We start from the raw sequence: 13,091 nt of genomic DNA on the forward strand, positions 1-13,091 counted from the left end.
ACCCACCTGTCACACCTTATCATCAAAGGCACACCTGAGGAACCACACAGAGCTGCGTTCCAGAGCACCAGCCAATGAGCTTAAAGGGAAAAACCTACTCCACCACTCCTGTAAGTTCATTTTGTTTAAAAACAAAACGTGCTGTGCTTCTGGTGTCAATTTGACACTGAGCGCCTGGCAAGTTTGTGTCTCCTCTCTCACAGTTACTGGAGCCAATCTGTGAGCAGGATGCCCCAGAGTATTTGTGGTACCTGGGATATGATCAGTAATGCCAACTTTGATGGGTACATGATTGCACTGGGTGAGTCTTCAGCTTTTGTCATATTTAAAATATTGGGTCAACGTCAACCTTACTGTATTTGTGTTTGCGTGTGTGTATGTATGTGTGTGTGTGTGTGTGTGAAGGTTTTAAACAGAGAGAGAGAGAGAGAGAGAGAGAGAGAGAGAGAGAGAGAGGTTATTTAAGGCTTGAATGAAGTAGAACATTGGTTTTTGCTTCTTCCCCAATGAATAGAGAGAAACTGTCAGCCTTCACATTTTAGATAAAGTGGGTTTATGCACAAATATGCTTCTGTTGCCTTTGTGTTGGTTTGGTTTGAGCATGGGACCTGGGTCAGCTGACTTTTTAACGAGTAGTAATGTTTAATTCTGCCTCATAGAAGTTGACTTCATTAACTTGTCTTCAAAGCTTTGGCAAACATGCCTGTGAGCACATCAAAACCAAACAACTGAAATATTCATTGCTCCCTTTTTGGCCAGTATATGGAGATGTTAGTACACCTGTAGGTTAGGGAAAAATGCCCATTTTAACATTTCACAGGTGAGCATCGTCTGATTAAATAGATCCCAGTAAAAACAACGATACCTAGAATTAACTTTCGTATTTATTTGCAAAGAAATGACAGAAAGTGAGAAAGCTTACTGGCTTTCTGATTTGAATCAGACATAGTAAGACTCTTATACACACTTTTCCAGAAGGGGGGGCTTTACCAAAACAAAAAGACATGAAGCTGGCACTAAGATTTATCAGTATTTTGTCTTCTGATTACCCCTTGTTGATCTTGCTGTAAGACCGGAATGTGCTAGCTACCCCCTTCCAGGAGAAGCAGAGACATTAAGGTCAAAGGCTGTCTGCTGGGAGAGAGACAGAGAAAGACTCGTAATCGTAAGCACTTAATTCAGAAAGTGGTCTAATAATAATAAGGATAAAAAATAAAAGGTTATTTTTAACCACGTGATTGTCTTCATGTTAACACACATTGTCAATTAAGAATCAATTTAGAAAATGACCCTTACAGTTCCAATGGACAGTAGTGTTGAGATATCACAGCAGCCTTTGCTGATTTCACTGCATTGTGTGCTTGATGTCACTGCGTGCCGGGGCAGCAGGGATACGTCCGTTTGTCCTGACTGCGGTCTGTCCCTCCCCAGGGGTCGGGGCCGTCATGCGGAAGTTGGTTTTGCCTCTGAAACACAGGAAGGTGGTGGAGCAGACGGGGGACGTGTTCGTGGTGAAGACCATCACCTCTTTCAGAAATTACACCACCTCCTTCAGGCTGGACAAAGAGTTTCCGGAGTTTACTAGCGGTCTGGATGGCAGACACTGCAAGGTACAGGAAGGATCAGGCCGTCTGGACTGTGCGCTGCTTAGCATATTTAATACTCAGCCATTTCCAAACTATTGTTTTCCTATCAATTCACCTCCTTCTATTTTATAATAAAGAACTCGGTATTTGATCAGTGACTGTCAGCAACACTAACATCTAAATTAATTTCAGATAAACATTGTGCATAAGCAGAATCAGTGTGTAAACCTGCCTGTGGCAGCAGAATCAGTGTGTAAACCTGCCTGTGGCAGCAGAATCAGTGTGTAAACCTGTGTTTTACAGTCACTGGTGTCCTGGGAGGGAAGCAGGCTGGTGTGCGTGCAGCAGGGGGAGAAGAAGGGTCGCGGCTGGACACACTGGATAGAGGACGACAAACTTCACCTGGTGAGGCACTGCTTCCACTGCGCAACACAGCTCTGACTTGTTTTTTTTACCATGCAACACAGCTGTGATTGTTTTATTGTGCAACACAGCTCTGACTTGCTGTCAGCTGCTCCTCCACCAGAGTGAGACAATGCTGCTCTCCCCCCCTATCACATTTCACCCAGATAGAGCTCTGTGAGGAGTACGCCCGTTGGAATGTTTTTTTTCAAAATTCTAAATCAGCGTTCTAGAACTCCGTTGCTGACAATTACCAGCAGTGACTGTTACATCAGCATTGCGATGTGGGAACATTCTGTTTTTAACATTGTTATCCCATTGTCCCATATAACTGTCCCATTCTGTTCCTTCCCCTGTCACACATTCCTGCTGCTGATAAATAACATTAAATCATTATTACATTGTGACTGTCAGTGTTGTCACACTTTTCTCATGAATCATAATGAGCTTTTTCTCAAGCAGTTGCATGATTATGATAAGATATTTCTAAACAAGATGTTTTGCACTTCTTATTAATTTTGAGAATACTGGCAGTCTTTTGCAACAATCAGCATATAAAATCTGTGAATCTAGGAATAGTAAAAGGATTACTACCATAGATTGTGACTTCTAAGTACGCTGTTTTCTCCCCACTCGCTGACATAAACAAACATTTTAGGAAATGTCCTTATTAGTTTCCAAACAAAATGTCCTGTTGCTAAGCTACCAGTATAAATGCTGATGTGTCCCAATTTTCCTTCCCAAGGAGTTGTACTGTGAAGGACAAGTCTGCAAGCAAGTTTTCAAAAAGAATGTTTGAAGGCAAGGAGACGGCTGTCGTTTCGTATTGAGGATTGAGAACGACTCCACACTTTGAAGTGATGCACAGGAAGGATGAAAGGAGTAGAGTAGAGCAGTGTCGTGTTCTTCACGCGCTGCTCAACAACTTATGAGTTCAAGGACGTAATATTGTGTGGCATGCATGGGTACATTCTTCCGCGACAATCCAAGGCCCTGCGTGCCGGGATCAGATCGTCGAACGTTTGAATTGCATGTAATGAACTGTATGCACCACTAGAGGGCACTCTTAGAACACAAAACTATTGGGATTAGGATATATGGCGTATGCGTATAGTTAGTCAAGTGACTGAAGTGATAAATCAGTAGCCTGCTGTAAACAAATGTATATATGTACAATTTGTAACATGAACAATTGAAAGAACTATTCTTATATTTTTTTATATGCACTATAGAAATTCGAATGTATGCAGCTACTGTTTTTCTTTTAACGCCTTTTGTCAATTATTTTTTATTACTTGTCCTATCATGTGGTGACTTAAAGGGTGACACAAATATGGAAATAATTAAATGTTAACCTCGCCATGCTAAAATGAACTATGAGACATTTTGATATGATATGAGGGGCGGCCTGTAGCGTAGTGGTTAGGGTAAATGACTGGGACACGCAAGGTCGGTGGTTCTCATCCCAGTGTAGCCACCATAAGATCCGCACAGCCGTTGGGCCCTTGAGCAAGGCCCTTAACCCTGCATTGCTCCAGGGGAGGATTGTCTCCTGCTTAGTCTAATCAACTGTACGTCGCTCTTGATAAGAGCGTCTGCCAAATGCCAATAATATGAATATTCAAATCGTTTAACGGAATGTCTAGTGTAAACCGATTATTGAAATTGAGATAAATAAAAAGATGTTGAGTTGAAATTTTGCTGTGTATATTTTCTCGAGGCATACTTACAACACGGTGATTTTTTTTTTTACAGACAGTTTTAAATGCACTTGCTGATGGAATTGATTATTAATTGTTTATTCAGCTCTAAATTAAAAATAGAACATGAAGTGTACCTGAGAAACAAATAAACGGCAATATACTGTAACCCAGATACTGATTTGTTGATTTGATCTCCAAATGAACATTCCAGGATTTTTCTTATTATTCCAGCACAACAATGATGAAATAGTGTATGTTTCGACCCAGAGGACCACGTGAATAAACTGGCAAATTTTGAAAATGTTTTTCCGCTGTCTATCGCTTGAAGAAAGTGCGCGTGCGGGGAGGGAACGTGATTTCGACATTGGGCTCTCAGGGGTGCTCTATCTGAGGTGAGACTTGTCAGACGAGCTTTGAGGAAGATCCAGACAGGCGAACCATATGTTCCAATAAATCAAGACTCGTTTTTAAGCAATGCGGCAGTGAGTGTGTCGTCGATTTACACCAGGGGCGAGCAACAAGGGCCGATCCGTTTCAGGATTTTGTGACAACTTCTGGTCTTAATTGTGCCCAAGTACAGGCTTGAACCAGGGTACTTTATGGAGCTGTCAGCAAATTAAAAACAAAAATTGGTTGGCAATTGGTTGGAACAAAAAGCAGCACACAGATCGACGCTCGAGGACCGGAGTGCTGTGGTTCAGTTGGCCTATGAATCGCTAGTTTAATCTGCCAATCTAAATTTAACGAGGGGTGTTCGAAAGGTTACGATACAAACATAAAAAATACACTATATTCTATAAATACAATCATTAACCTATCACAAAGAATGAAGCTGCGAAACACTCCAGGTTTATATAACCAATCGCAGCATTCCCTGTGTAAATTTGGCTCTAATAATTACAATTAGTTACAATAGTTACGCTCAATTAACGAAGCAATTACCAAACATGTTTTACACGTATGTAGCACGTGATAGCGAAGCTTGGACTTCACTAATTAAATTCGGGTGGTTTGGTAATGTAGCGCCACTCTTGTTCGTATTGGAGGTGTAGCGCAGTCTGCTCTAGCAAGCTGAAGCGTGTTTGTATAGCCTCGGCTACACCTGAGAGTCACTATGCCTGTTGACTATAGTGGCGCGTGGAACATGATCAGTAACGTCAACTTCGACGGATATATGGTAGCCATCGGTGAGATTGTGTCCAACGGCTGTTTTATTTGAAAATCGTACTCTGCTATTCGTGTTAGCCCTAAGAAAGGGGACCATCCAAATCAAAGTTGAATTGCCTCTGCAGTAGGCTGCCCTCTCGCTAGAGTCCCTTTATGGCGTGTGCCCTCAGCATACGGTTTTATACAGACGGGAGCTAGGTGGTTCGAGGTGGACTATTTCAAACCAGTTGTGGAGCGTATAGGAGTTAACCATCTCTTTATGCATCATCACCATACAGATATTGACTTTGCAACACGGAAGATTGCGGGTATGCTGAAGCCCCAGAAGGTGATTGAGCAAGATGGTGATTCGTTTATTATGAAGACCCTCAGCACCTTTAGAAACTACTACGCCTCTTTTAAAATCGGGGAGGAGTTCGAGGAGATGACTAAAGGATTGGACAACAGGAAGTGCAAGGTATGATGGTGATTTTTCTTCCTGCCTGCAGGTATTTCTAGATTCACACAGTCTATTGCTTGAAATTCCTTTTTGAAAAGGCCAAGTCACTAAAGTCAGCCAATGTACATGATCACATTTGCTATCAACCAAGATTGACAGATAAGCAAAATAAATTGTCTACACTTTATTTCATGAGTTCTTTGCCTTCAGTCAGTGGTGAACTGGGATGGAGACCGGATGGTGTGCGTGCAGGAGGGGGAGAAGCGGGATCGGGGCTGGACCCACTGGCTCGAGGGAGATCACCTCTACCTGGTACTGTGGTAGTTTTTCCCTTTATTGCAGTGCTCTTCATTCCTGGGCCTGGCGGGTCACATGGTGGTGGATTTTGTTTTTTGCCTTGATAGCAGCAGCCATTTCAGACATAAGAACCCAGATCAATGAAACCAGTCCTCTGTAATGGACTACTTTAATCTGCTGATTTAAGTGCTAAGGGACAACAAAAACAAGCAGGCCCCGTGGCCTGCCGGGACCAGGAGTGAAGATCACAATATTGGATGACTGATGACTGTTGAATGGAGTGGAAAAATGGCAAAACAAATGTCAGTTTCCACTCTGTTTTGGTTGGTTCTGAAAACCGTGTTCATTTACAACCAGAATGGGGTTTTGTTTTTATTTTCTGCAAATGTTTGTGTAAATGGCGATCTCATTTCTTTCTTCTCTCTCTCTCTCTCAAGGAGCTGTACTGTGAAGGTCAAGTCTGTCAACAAATATTTAAAAAGAGTCCATGATCTTGCATTGCTTGTGGATAGAAAACAATTATATTAACCTTTTTTTAATTTAAACATTTTGGCCTATGTTTTACAATTTTATGTTTTGTTACTGTGTCATGATTTGAATATTCAAATACCAAACCATTGGTCCACTCCCCTCTTAATACAGTTCCGCCTCTGAGCATTTGTCTTCAAAGATGGTGGCTTTACCTGAAAGTAGCTAAATAAAGCACTTGTGATTGCACAAAGCATGTATGGCTGACCTGTTTAATGAGCTGATGGGTGTAGGGATGTTGTGGAAGTTTGAGGCCTCATCAGTTATGAACCCATTCAGGACCCTTGGCATATTGAGACCTCTGCATTTGGTTATCTGGCATGCAGGTGGGACTCAACATTAGACATGCCATTTTCAGAGAGACCTGTTTGAGTATGTTTATGCAACAATATCATGTCCGTGTTATGTTTATGCTTTCATTGGCCCCTGTTGAGAAAACAAGACTCCATCAAAGCAAAACAATTCACGCTTGTCATCTGACAATCCTTGAGTGGGGTTTCATTACATGGCTTCCTCAGATGTGACTAGTCTTTTTGCCCTATTGATGTACAAACTTAAGAATCTACATTGCTACAAACCAGATTATCAAGCCTTGTTTATGATTTATCTATTTTGCATACAGTTCTTTGGTAAATGATTATAGTTCCAACCTTTCAAAGATGTCCTTCAAAGGGTCTTAACCAATGGGGAGACCCTGAGTTGGTTGACAAGACATTCAAGTTACTTATGTAATTCATAAGTAAGAGAGGCATTAATGGTGCTTTGGGAAATCTTCTTAGTGTGTGAGATGGAATAACCAGATTTATTTGACAGTAGGTTATGTGTCTTATCCTGTATGAACAGCATGTGTTGTCAGAGGAAGCTCTCTCCAGAGATTAATGTGGCATTGTTTATTCCATACATCTTTATTCTCATTAATCAGCAATCTGGTCTTTAGTGCTGGTAAATGGCTAACGCACACTTGGTGCAAAGTTTCCTAAGAATATGAAGTTGAATTGGGTGCTGGAACCAGATATGTTTCATGTACATTTGTGGTGGCCTTGGTGTGGGTTCAGTCACTCAAAAAGAATGAGAACTCCACTTGCAGACTACATCCTACATAATTACTCTACCTGAAGTGGTTTGTTTGTGAATATATTAACGTGTAGTTCATTTTGGGTTTACAATTGCATCTATGCCTGGAATTCAAGTCATTTTCTTTTTCTGTGGCAAAAACTATAATCAACCCACTTGTAAGGATACTTAAATGAGGAAAGATGAAATTAAAATGAGAATATTCTATCATGGAAAAGGTAGTGTTGTCTTTCCTTGACAATAACATTGTGTAATAATTTGAGAAGGGGATAGTCCAGGGTGACCCTTATTAAAATGTGCACCATTTGCATCCACCGGATCGAGTCTCTTTGGATTATTGGCTTTAGTCTGGTAAATCTTCCACCTAATTGGTTATTGCAATTGCAATTTTTAATTTTGGATCACATGTATTTACTTCAATTCCAACTGAATTGTTTATTAGTATAATGGAACATTTGGGGGAATCTGACACTGTTTATGATGCCAAACAACAGCTTGTAAGCTTTAAGAACCTCTGAACTGCATATCAGCAAACGCCTCTTGCAAAACAGTAGCTGGGGATTGGGCGACCACCTTAGACCTTTAAAACTGGGTCAGATCACATTATGAAAGCAGACGACCTCCCACCTGTGCATCATTCAGGTGGGAGAGAACTTCATTTGGACACCTGTACCTGCATATTGCCTAGATTTGGAAGGCTCAGCTTGAGGACAGAGGTGCAGTACACAGATAGGAAGGGTGTGCGTCCCAACACGTAATTAACAGGTCCAACATGCCTGTCGACTACACTGGTACATGGAACATGGTCAGCAATGACAATTTTGAAGGGTGGATGGTGGCAGTTGGTGAGTGTGGTTTGTGATTTGTACGTTATTAGCCTAGAACTGGTTGTTTTAGGTTGGTGATAAAATTGCTTTTCTTGCAATGTACAGTGAATGTATTCAGTGATTTATAATTTTGTTTTTAGATAAAGCACTTTTTAAAACTATTTGCTTAAAAAAAAAAAAAAGAAATTCTACTCTAAACGGAACTCTTTAGGGTGGCCATGGGGACAGAACATTGATCTTGTTCTTGAATGTGCTCTTGAACTTTATAGCCTTTAGAACTTCATTATCTGTAGTCTTTGTTTAATCAGAGAGAATACACTTCTTGCAGGACCAGTGGCAGTTTTACTGGGGTGATGTACAGTGTATGTGTCCAAGCCGTTTCACGCAGACCGTGTCCGTTCAGGTATTGACTTTCCCACGCGGACGATCGCCAGACTGCTGAGGCCACAGAGGGTCATTGAGAAGAACGGAGACGTCTTCACCATGAGCACCGTCAGCGCCTTCAAGAGCTACAGCTGCTCGTTCAAGATGGGGGAAGAGTTTGTGGAGTTTACCAAGGGACTGGACTACCGGAAGTGCCAAGTAAGGAGACACTCAGTCAATGCAAACCCTTTCCTTCTGAGTATTGTGATATTGTTTAAGTCAATACTGCAGGTTTTATGGTTTCATAGTAATCTTCCTCTCTGTCCTCAGACTGTGGTGAACTGGGACGGAGACAGAATTGTGTGTGTGCAGAAGGGAGAGAAGGAGAATCGAGGATGGACACACTGGATTGAGGGAGATCGGCTACACATGGTACTGTACTTTTACCTGGCTTTTACCGCTCCCCTGTAATGGGTGGGTTGTCGGGGTAACATAGATGGGGATTATAGGTTGTTCCAGTCAATATATGTATACTATTATTTACTGTGTGTGATGCAGCAAAGATGATTGTAGGATTTGTAATTTCTCTTTTTCCCGTTGCTTGATCTAGGAGCTTCGCTGTGAGGATCAAGTCTGCAGGCAGATTTACAGAAAGAGCTTTTGAGTGATTTAAAGAATTTGCTATAAAATATTGAAATAGCCAATGCAAGTATTACATTTTCTGCTTTTTGGTTACAAATATGTAATTTATTTAGTATATAGTTTTTTTAAATCCCCAAGTAAAAACATTATTTGACTTCACCAATGTAAAATGGGTGTTTTTGTGATTTGCTGTTTAAACAGATGGAGTTCTGTTTTGAGTGTTACAAGGTTGTTTGGCCAGTGGCTTAACAAAATGTTTTTGAGTTTTCCTTCAATTAACCAAGTGTCCACTTTGTGACGAGAGGGAAACCTACTACCTTAGGAGACAACAGCAGTGGAATTAGACTACATATAAACGCAGCAGTGGAATTAGACTCCATATAAACACTCTGCAGTGACAGGCCACTGACACATCACTTTCAACTGAAGAGAGGAAATGTGTGTTCTAAATAGGATAAAAGGGCAATCCTTCCTGAACCTCAAATGATAGCAATTTTATTTTATTTTATTTAAGTTTCCTAACAAATGCGTGACTCCCATTGAACCTCAATAAATGAGTCAGATGTCTGAATAAATGCTCATGTGAAATAGGCAGAAAAAAAGACAATCTGGTTAGTCTGAGTGATTCAGTGCAAAGCTTGAGGTTTACTGGACAGAGCTGGTCACTCAGCCACCCCTGTTTATTCAGGCCTGGTAAAAACAGGCCTGAATTCCCGATTGATTCAGTATCTGGATCTGCAGTGTATCTGAGGCAATCAGAGGAAAATGCTGCAATGAATAGCAGCTTCCAATAATGTCATTTTGGAATAAATAACATTTTATTTTAAAATATGTCCTTTGGAAATGGGAGACGCTGTCTTTCAGGGCTTAAGAGCAAAATCTAATGCTGTAAATGTAGTCCCATATTTTATAAGTATCGTATGTACTACACTCTGAGGAGGATGTTGTTTATTGTGGAAACGTCAGTCTCCCCTGTCCATTAAACAGAGTGCATTTCTCTGAGCTCTGTGTGCTCCACCGTCTCTTATATTGGGCTAGCCCCTGTGAAGTTGTCTGGGTAAGGGGTCTCATATAGTCTATTTGTCCTGGTTGTAGAGCACCTATTTGATGCTCTTATTTTAGCTGGCTTGTAGGGCGTTGGGTATTTTCCTTTCTGCATAGGAACACCCACCCCCTACCCCAACTGATTTTGCAAGGTGGTGGCACACAGTGGTGTAGTTAGGAGCCCATTCATCATAAAAGATGGCTTCTCTGCGATACTGAATGGAGCAGCAGAAGCTTCATTATCAAGTCGTCAGGACATGAAATGGAACGCGTTGGATATGAAGACGCAGCCGGGATGGTGTGAAGTCGGACATTAACCGCTCAATGCTTTCCCCTTCCTGTGTTTATTATTGTGGGAATGGGCAAAGGAAAAGCATGTTGAAATGCAGGTTATATAACAGGAATAATAACAATCTTCTAGTATTTTATGGCATGAATGGTCTGTTAGATAAAGTCTCAAAATGGCCCCCTGAATGGTGCATCCTATTGGAGAATTTATGGTGCAGCAGTGCCATCATGATCAAGCAGGGATTTAATCTTTTCAGCTACAACAGCATTTGCTATTTTCAGCTGCCATTTAAGTGGAACTGCTGGGGATTTATTTCATTTAAGTACACAACCCTCACTTAAATTGAAGTCTGTTGTGTCAATATGGCCACATTAAGATTAAGCCTAAGATGTGATCAGCATTTTATGTAGTTGAATGCACAATTACACTTGAAAATAGAACACTTGATGTATGTGCATTCTTTAACTATATATTTGGCTTCAAATTCATTCATAGCTCTCTGCCTGAACAGTTCTAAAAACAGGTCAGTTTGAGCATGATTTCATCACTACAAGCTCAGGACAAGCGTATTAAACACAACTGATTTAAAATGAATGTGAAAGGTTATAAAATGTGGCTGTTGTCATCACATCCCTAACATTTCTAACGAAAGTAGAGCACATTCCTTTGACTCATTTGCTTCCATAGGGATCACTACAGTGTGCCCATAGCAACATACACTGTCCTTATTTAACCCTCTGTGTTTAATAGTTTAGCCCTGTAGTAAATATCCTGTAGATGCAGTATATTATGCATGTACATCTGCTACTTACTGTAATGTGCACTGATCGTGTTTACATTTTAGCTATGTTCACAGCTGTACTTTGGATTGTGTATATATATGAAGCTGATCGTGTCATTGTGTGCACACGGAATCAATTTGTATGTAAATAAAATGTGTTATAGCAAAGAATGTACGGTATGTCAATATCAGTCCATCAGTCCATCCATCCGTCCATGGTGAGGGCTATCCCAACATGCAGCAGATGGAGAGACTGAACGGGTTGCCAGGTTGGTGCACTCTGAACAGGTTGCCAGTCCATCCCCGGGCCCACACATCAGCCACTCACACAGTGGGGCCTGCAGTTAGCCCACTGCAAGTCTTTGGACTGTGTGAGGAAGCCCACACAGACACAGGGAGAACATTAAAGCTCCATACAGAAATGCCCTCAGTCATGATCCTGACTCAGTACCATCATGCAGTGGGGTGACAGTGCTATCCAGGTCATGTGCTCTGACATAATGTAGCACCTAATTGTTTTTATATATCTGTGAAATACAATTTCCACAATGAAGAAATCATTTATTTTGACAGTGTATTTAGCCTCAAATATTAATTTTATTATATTTCACTTAAAACCCTTTGGGCCAGTTTCTTGGACACAGATTAAGTCAATAATTTTGAATGGAGATTCCTCTTCCAAAATGTATTAGTCCAGGATTAAAATTAAAACTAAACTAGCCCATGATGTATTGATTATTCAATTAAATTTGCCATTGCTTTAAGTTGAACTTCATGTGCAGGCACTGGCCCGCTGATCGTTTGGTTTGGGCTGGTGGTTTCTCGCTGGTGCTGCAAATGACTGCATTGCCTGTGGCAAGACCGTTGCCATGGTGATGAGATCTGTAAGATTTCCTCTTTTGATGAGAACTGTATCGAGACGTGTGTCATACGCTCAGATATTCCCGGCTCTATTTATGATCAAACATTGTGTTTCCGTGACTGCAGTCGATCAGGCTGATCTAGGAGGTGATGTCAGGGGAACGGGAAGCTGATTGGGAAATGTCTTTTCATTTTTAGCTGTCGATGAGCGCTATACATTAGTGACTGCTGAGTATAGCTTCCCCCTTCAGGGTAAAGTGCTTTGAGGTTATGAAAGTCATTATATAAAAAATAATCCATTCTCATTATTCTCACAAACATTCTTCATTTATTTCATTTATTTCAGACCCCTTTCCTGGGTGACTTAATTAACCGCCTCACACCCTCTATTGACGGGTTGTATGGCCTGCTTTTGTAACCTGGTCCTGGGGGTCAGGTAAGGGTACAGCTGAAATTCTGTGCCCAAAGTCCCCGGTGTCAGATTTCCTCAGCACGGCTCCACACAGTGTTTACTTCCTCACACAACAGTTGCAGGGTTCCTGATGTACAGCGAATTTGGCTTTGAGCTGCGCTGACAACAATAGTGTGCTATGACAATCTGACATTAAAACAAGGCCACAGTGCAGACTGTTCTTTTCCATGTTTGATAAGCATTACTTTTGTCCCCTGTGGTAGAGATTTCCCTGACTTTTGGTTAGACTACTGCCTTGCATCCAAAAAGTAGGAATATTGATACGATAATGTATATTTCCATTTACTGCATACAATGTTATTTTCCATTCTGGTCATTGTTTTTTCTCCTCCTCAAATAATAAGAACTATTTTTTGGGGGTTTGTGATTTCTGTTACACTGAAAACCTCATCAGTAGTGACAATCGATGAAACAGAGAAGTTTGCCATGAATAAATGAGCAAAACTCTGATGATTGTAGTGCATACCTCCATAACATGTAGAGGGAAAATGTTTGGTCATAAAGTATATGGACGTGCTTCCGCTGTACATACAGGCAGTTGTATATTCTAAAGACTAAACACGACTTGTTTAGAGCCTTCCTCTCAGTTATACTGCATTGATAAGCCATAAGCCTA

At 41.0% G+C, this 13,091-nt stretch overlaps 3 protein-coding genes across 3 annotated transcripts; all 3 read left to right on the plus strand.

Annotated features, from left to right (window-relative positions):
* Positions 1-187: 187 nt before the first annotated feature.
* On the plus strand, positions 188-3,055 carry rbp7a (retinol binding protein 7a, cellular). The gene is made up of 4 exons (XM_061257331.1): positions 188-301; positions 1,432-1,610; positions 1,890-1,991; positions 2,734-3,055. The coding sequence occupies exons 1-4, from the start codon at positions 229-231 to the stop codon at positions 2,785-2,787; spliced, it is 408 nt and encodes a 135-aa protein (XP_061113315.1). The 5' UTR covers positions 188-228; the 3' UTR covers positions 2,788-3,055.
* Positions 3,056-4,690: 1,635 nt separating this feature from the next.
* LOC133138508 (retinoid-binding protein 7-like) lies at positions 4,691-6,315 on the plus strand. The gene is made up of 4 exons (XM_061257330.1): positions 4,691-4,878; positions 5,137-5,315; positions 5,508-5,609; positions 6,032-6,315. The coding sequence occupies exons 1-4, from the start codon at positions 4,806-4,808 to the stop codon at positions 6,083-6,085; spliced, it is 408 nt and encodes a 135-aa protein (XP_061113314.1). The 5' UTR covers positions 4,691-4,805; the 3' UTR covers positions 6,086-6,315.
* A 1,585-nt stretch (positions 6,316-7,900) lies between these two features.
* LOC133139160 (retinoid-binding protein 7-like) lies at positions 7,901-9,088 on the plus strand. Its single transcript, XM_061258511.1, has 4 exons — positions 7,901-8,041; positions 8,427-8,605; positions 8,717-8,818; positions 8,997-9,088. The coding sequence occupies exons 1-4, from the start codon at positions 7,969-7,971 to the stop codon at positions 9,048-9,050; spliced, it is 408 nt and encodes a 135-aa protein (XP_061114495.1). The 5' UTR covers positions 7,901-7,968; the 3' UTR covers positions 9,051-9,088.
* Positions 9,089-13,091: the final 4,003 nt, after the last annotated feature.

This window comes from Conger conger, chromosome 10 (genome assembly GCF_963514075.1).
Source record: "Conger conger chromosome 10, fConCon1.1, whole genome shotgun sequence".
In the NCBI taxonomy this organism is placed as follows: domain Eukaryota; kingdom Metazoa; phylum Chordata; class Actinopteri; order Anguilliformes; family Congridae; genus Conger; species Conger conger.

Bases quoted from the DNA above. Each gene is read 5' to 3' on its own strand.
- rbp7a (XM_061257331.1), top strand. From the start codon at position 229: ATGCCCCAGAGTATTTGTGGTACCTGGGATATGATCAGTAATGCCAAC. The intron at 302-1,431 runs GTGAGTCTTCAG...GTCCCTCCCCAG, and splicing joins TGGGTACATGATTGCACTGG to GGGTCGGGGCCGTCATGCGG. The intron at 1,611-1,889 runs GTACAGGAAGGA...TGTGTTTTACAG, and splicing joins TGGATGGCAGACACTGCAAG to TCACTGGTGTCCTGGGAGGG.
- LOC133138508 (XM_061257330.1), top strand. From the start codon at position 4,806: ATGCCTGTTGACTATAGTGGCGCGTGGAACATGATCAGTAACGTCAAC. The intron at 4,879-5,136 runs GTGAGATTGTGT...ATCACCATACAG, and splicing joins CGGATATATGGTAGCCATCG to ATATTGACTTTGCAACACGG. The intron at 5,316-5,507 runs GTATGATGGTGA...CTTTGCCTTCAG, and splicing joins TGGACAACAGGAAGTGCAAG to TCAGTGGTGAACTGGGATGG.
- LOC133139160 (XM_061258511.1), top strand. From the start codon at position 7,969: ATGCCTGTCGACTACACTGGTACATGGAACATGGTCAGCAATGACAAT. The intron at 8,042-8,426 runs GTGAGTGTGGTT...GTGTCCGTTCAG, and splicing joins AGGGTGGATGGTGGCAGTTG to GTATTGACTTTCCCACGCGG. The intron at 8,606-8,716 runs GTAAGGAGACAC...CTCTGTCCTCAG, and splicing joins TGGACTACCGGAAGTGCCAA to ACTGTGGTGAACTGGGACGG.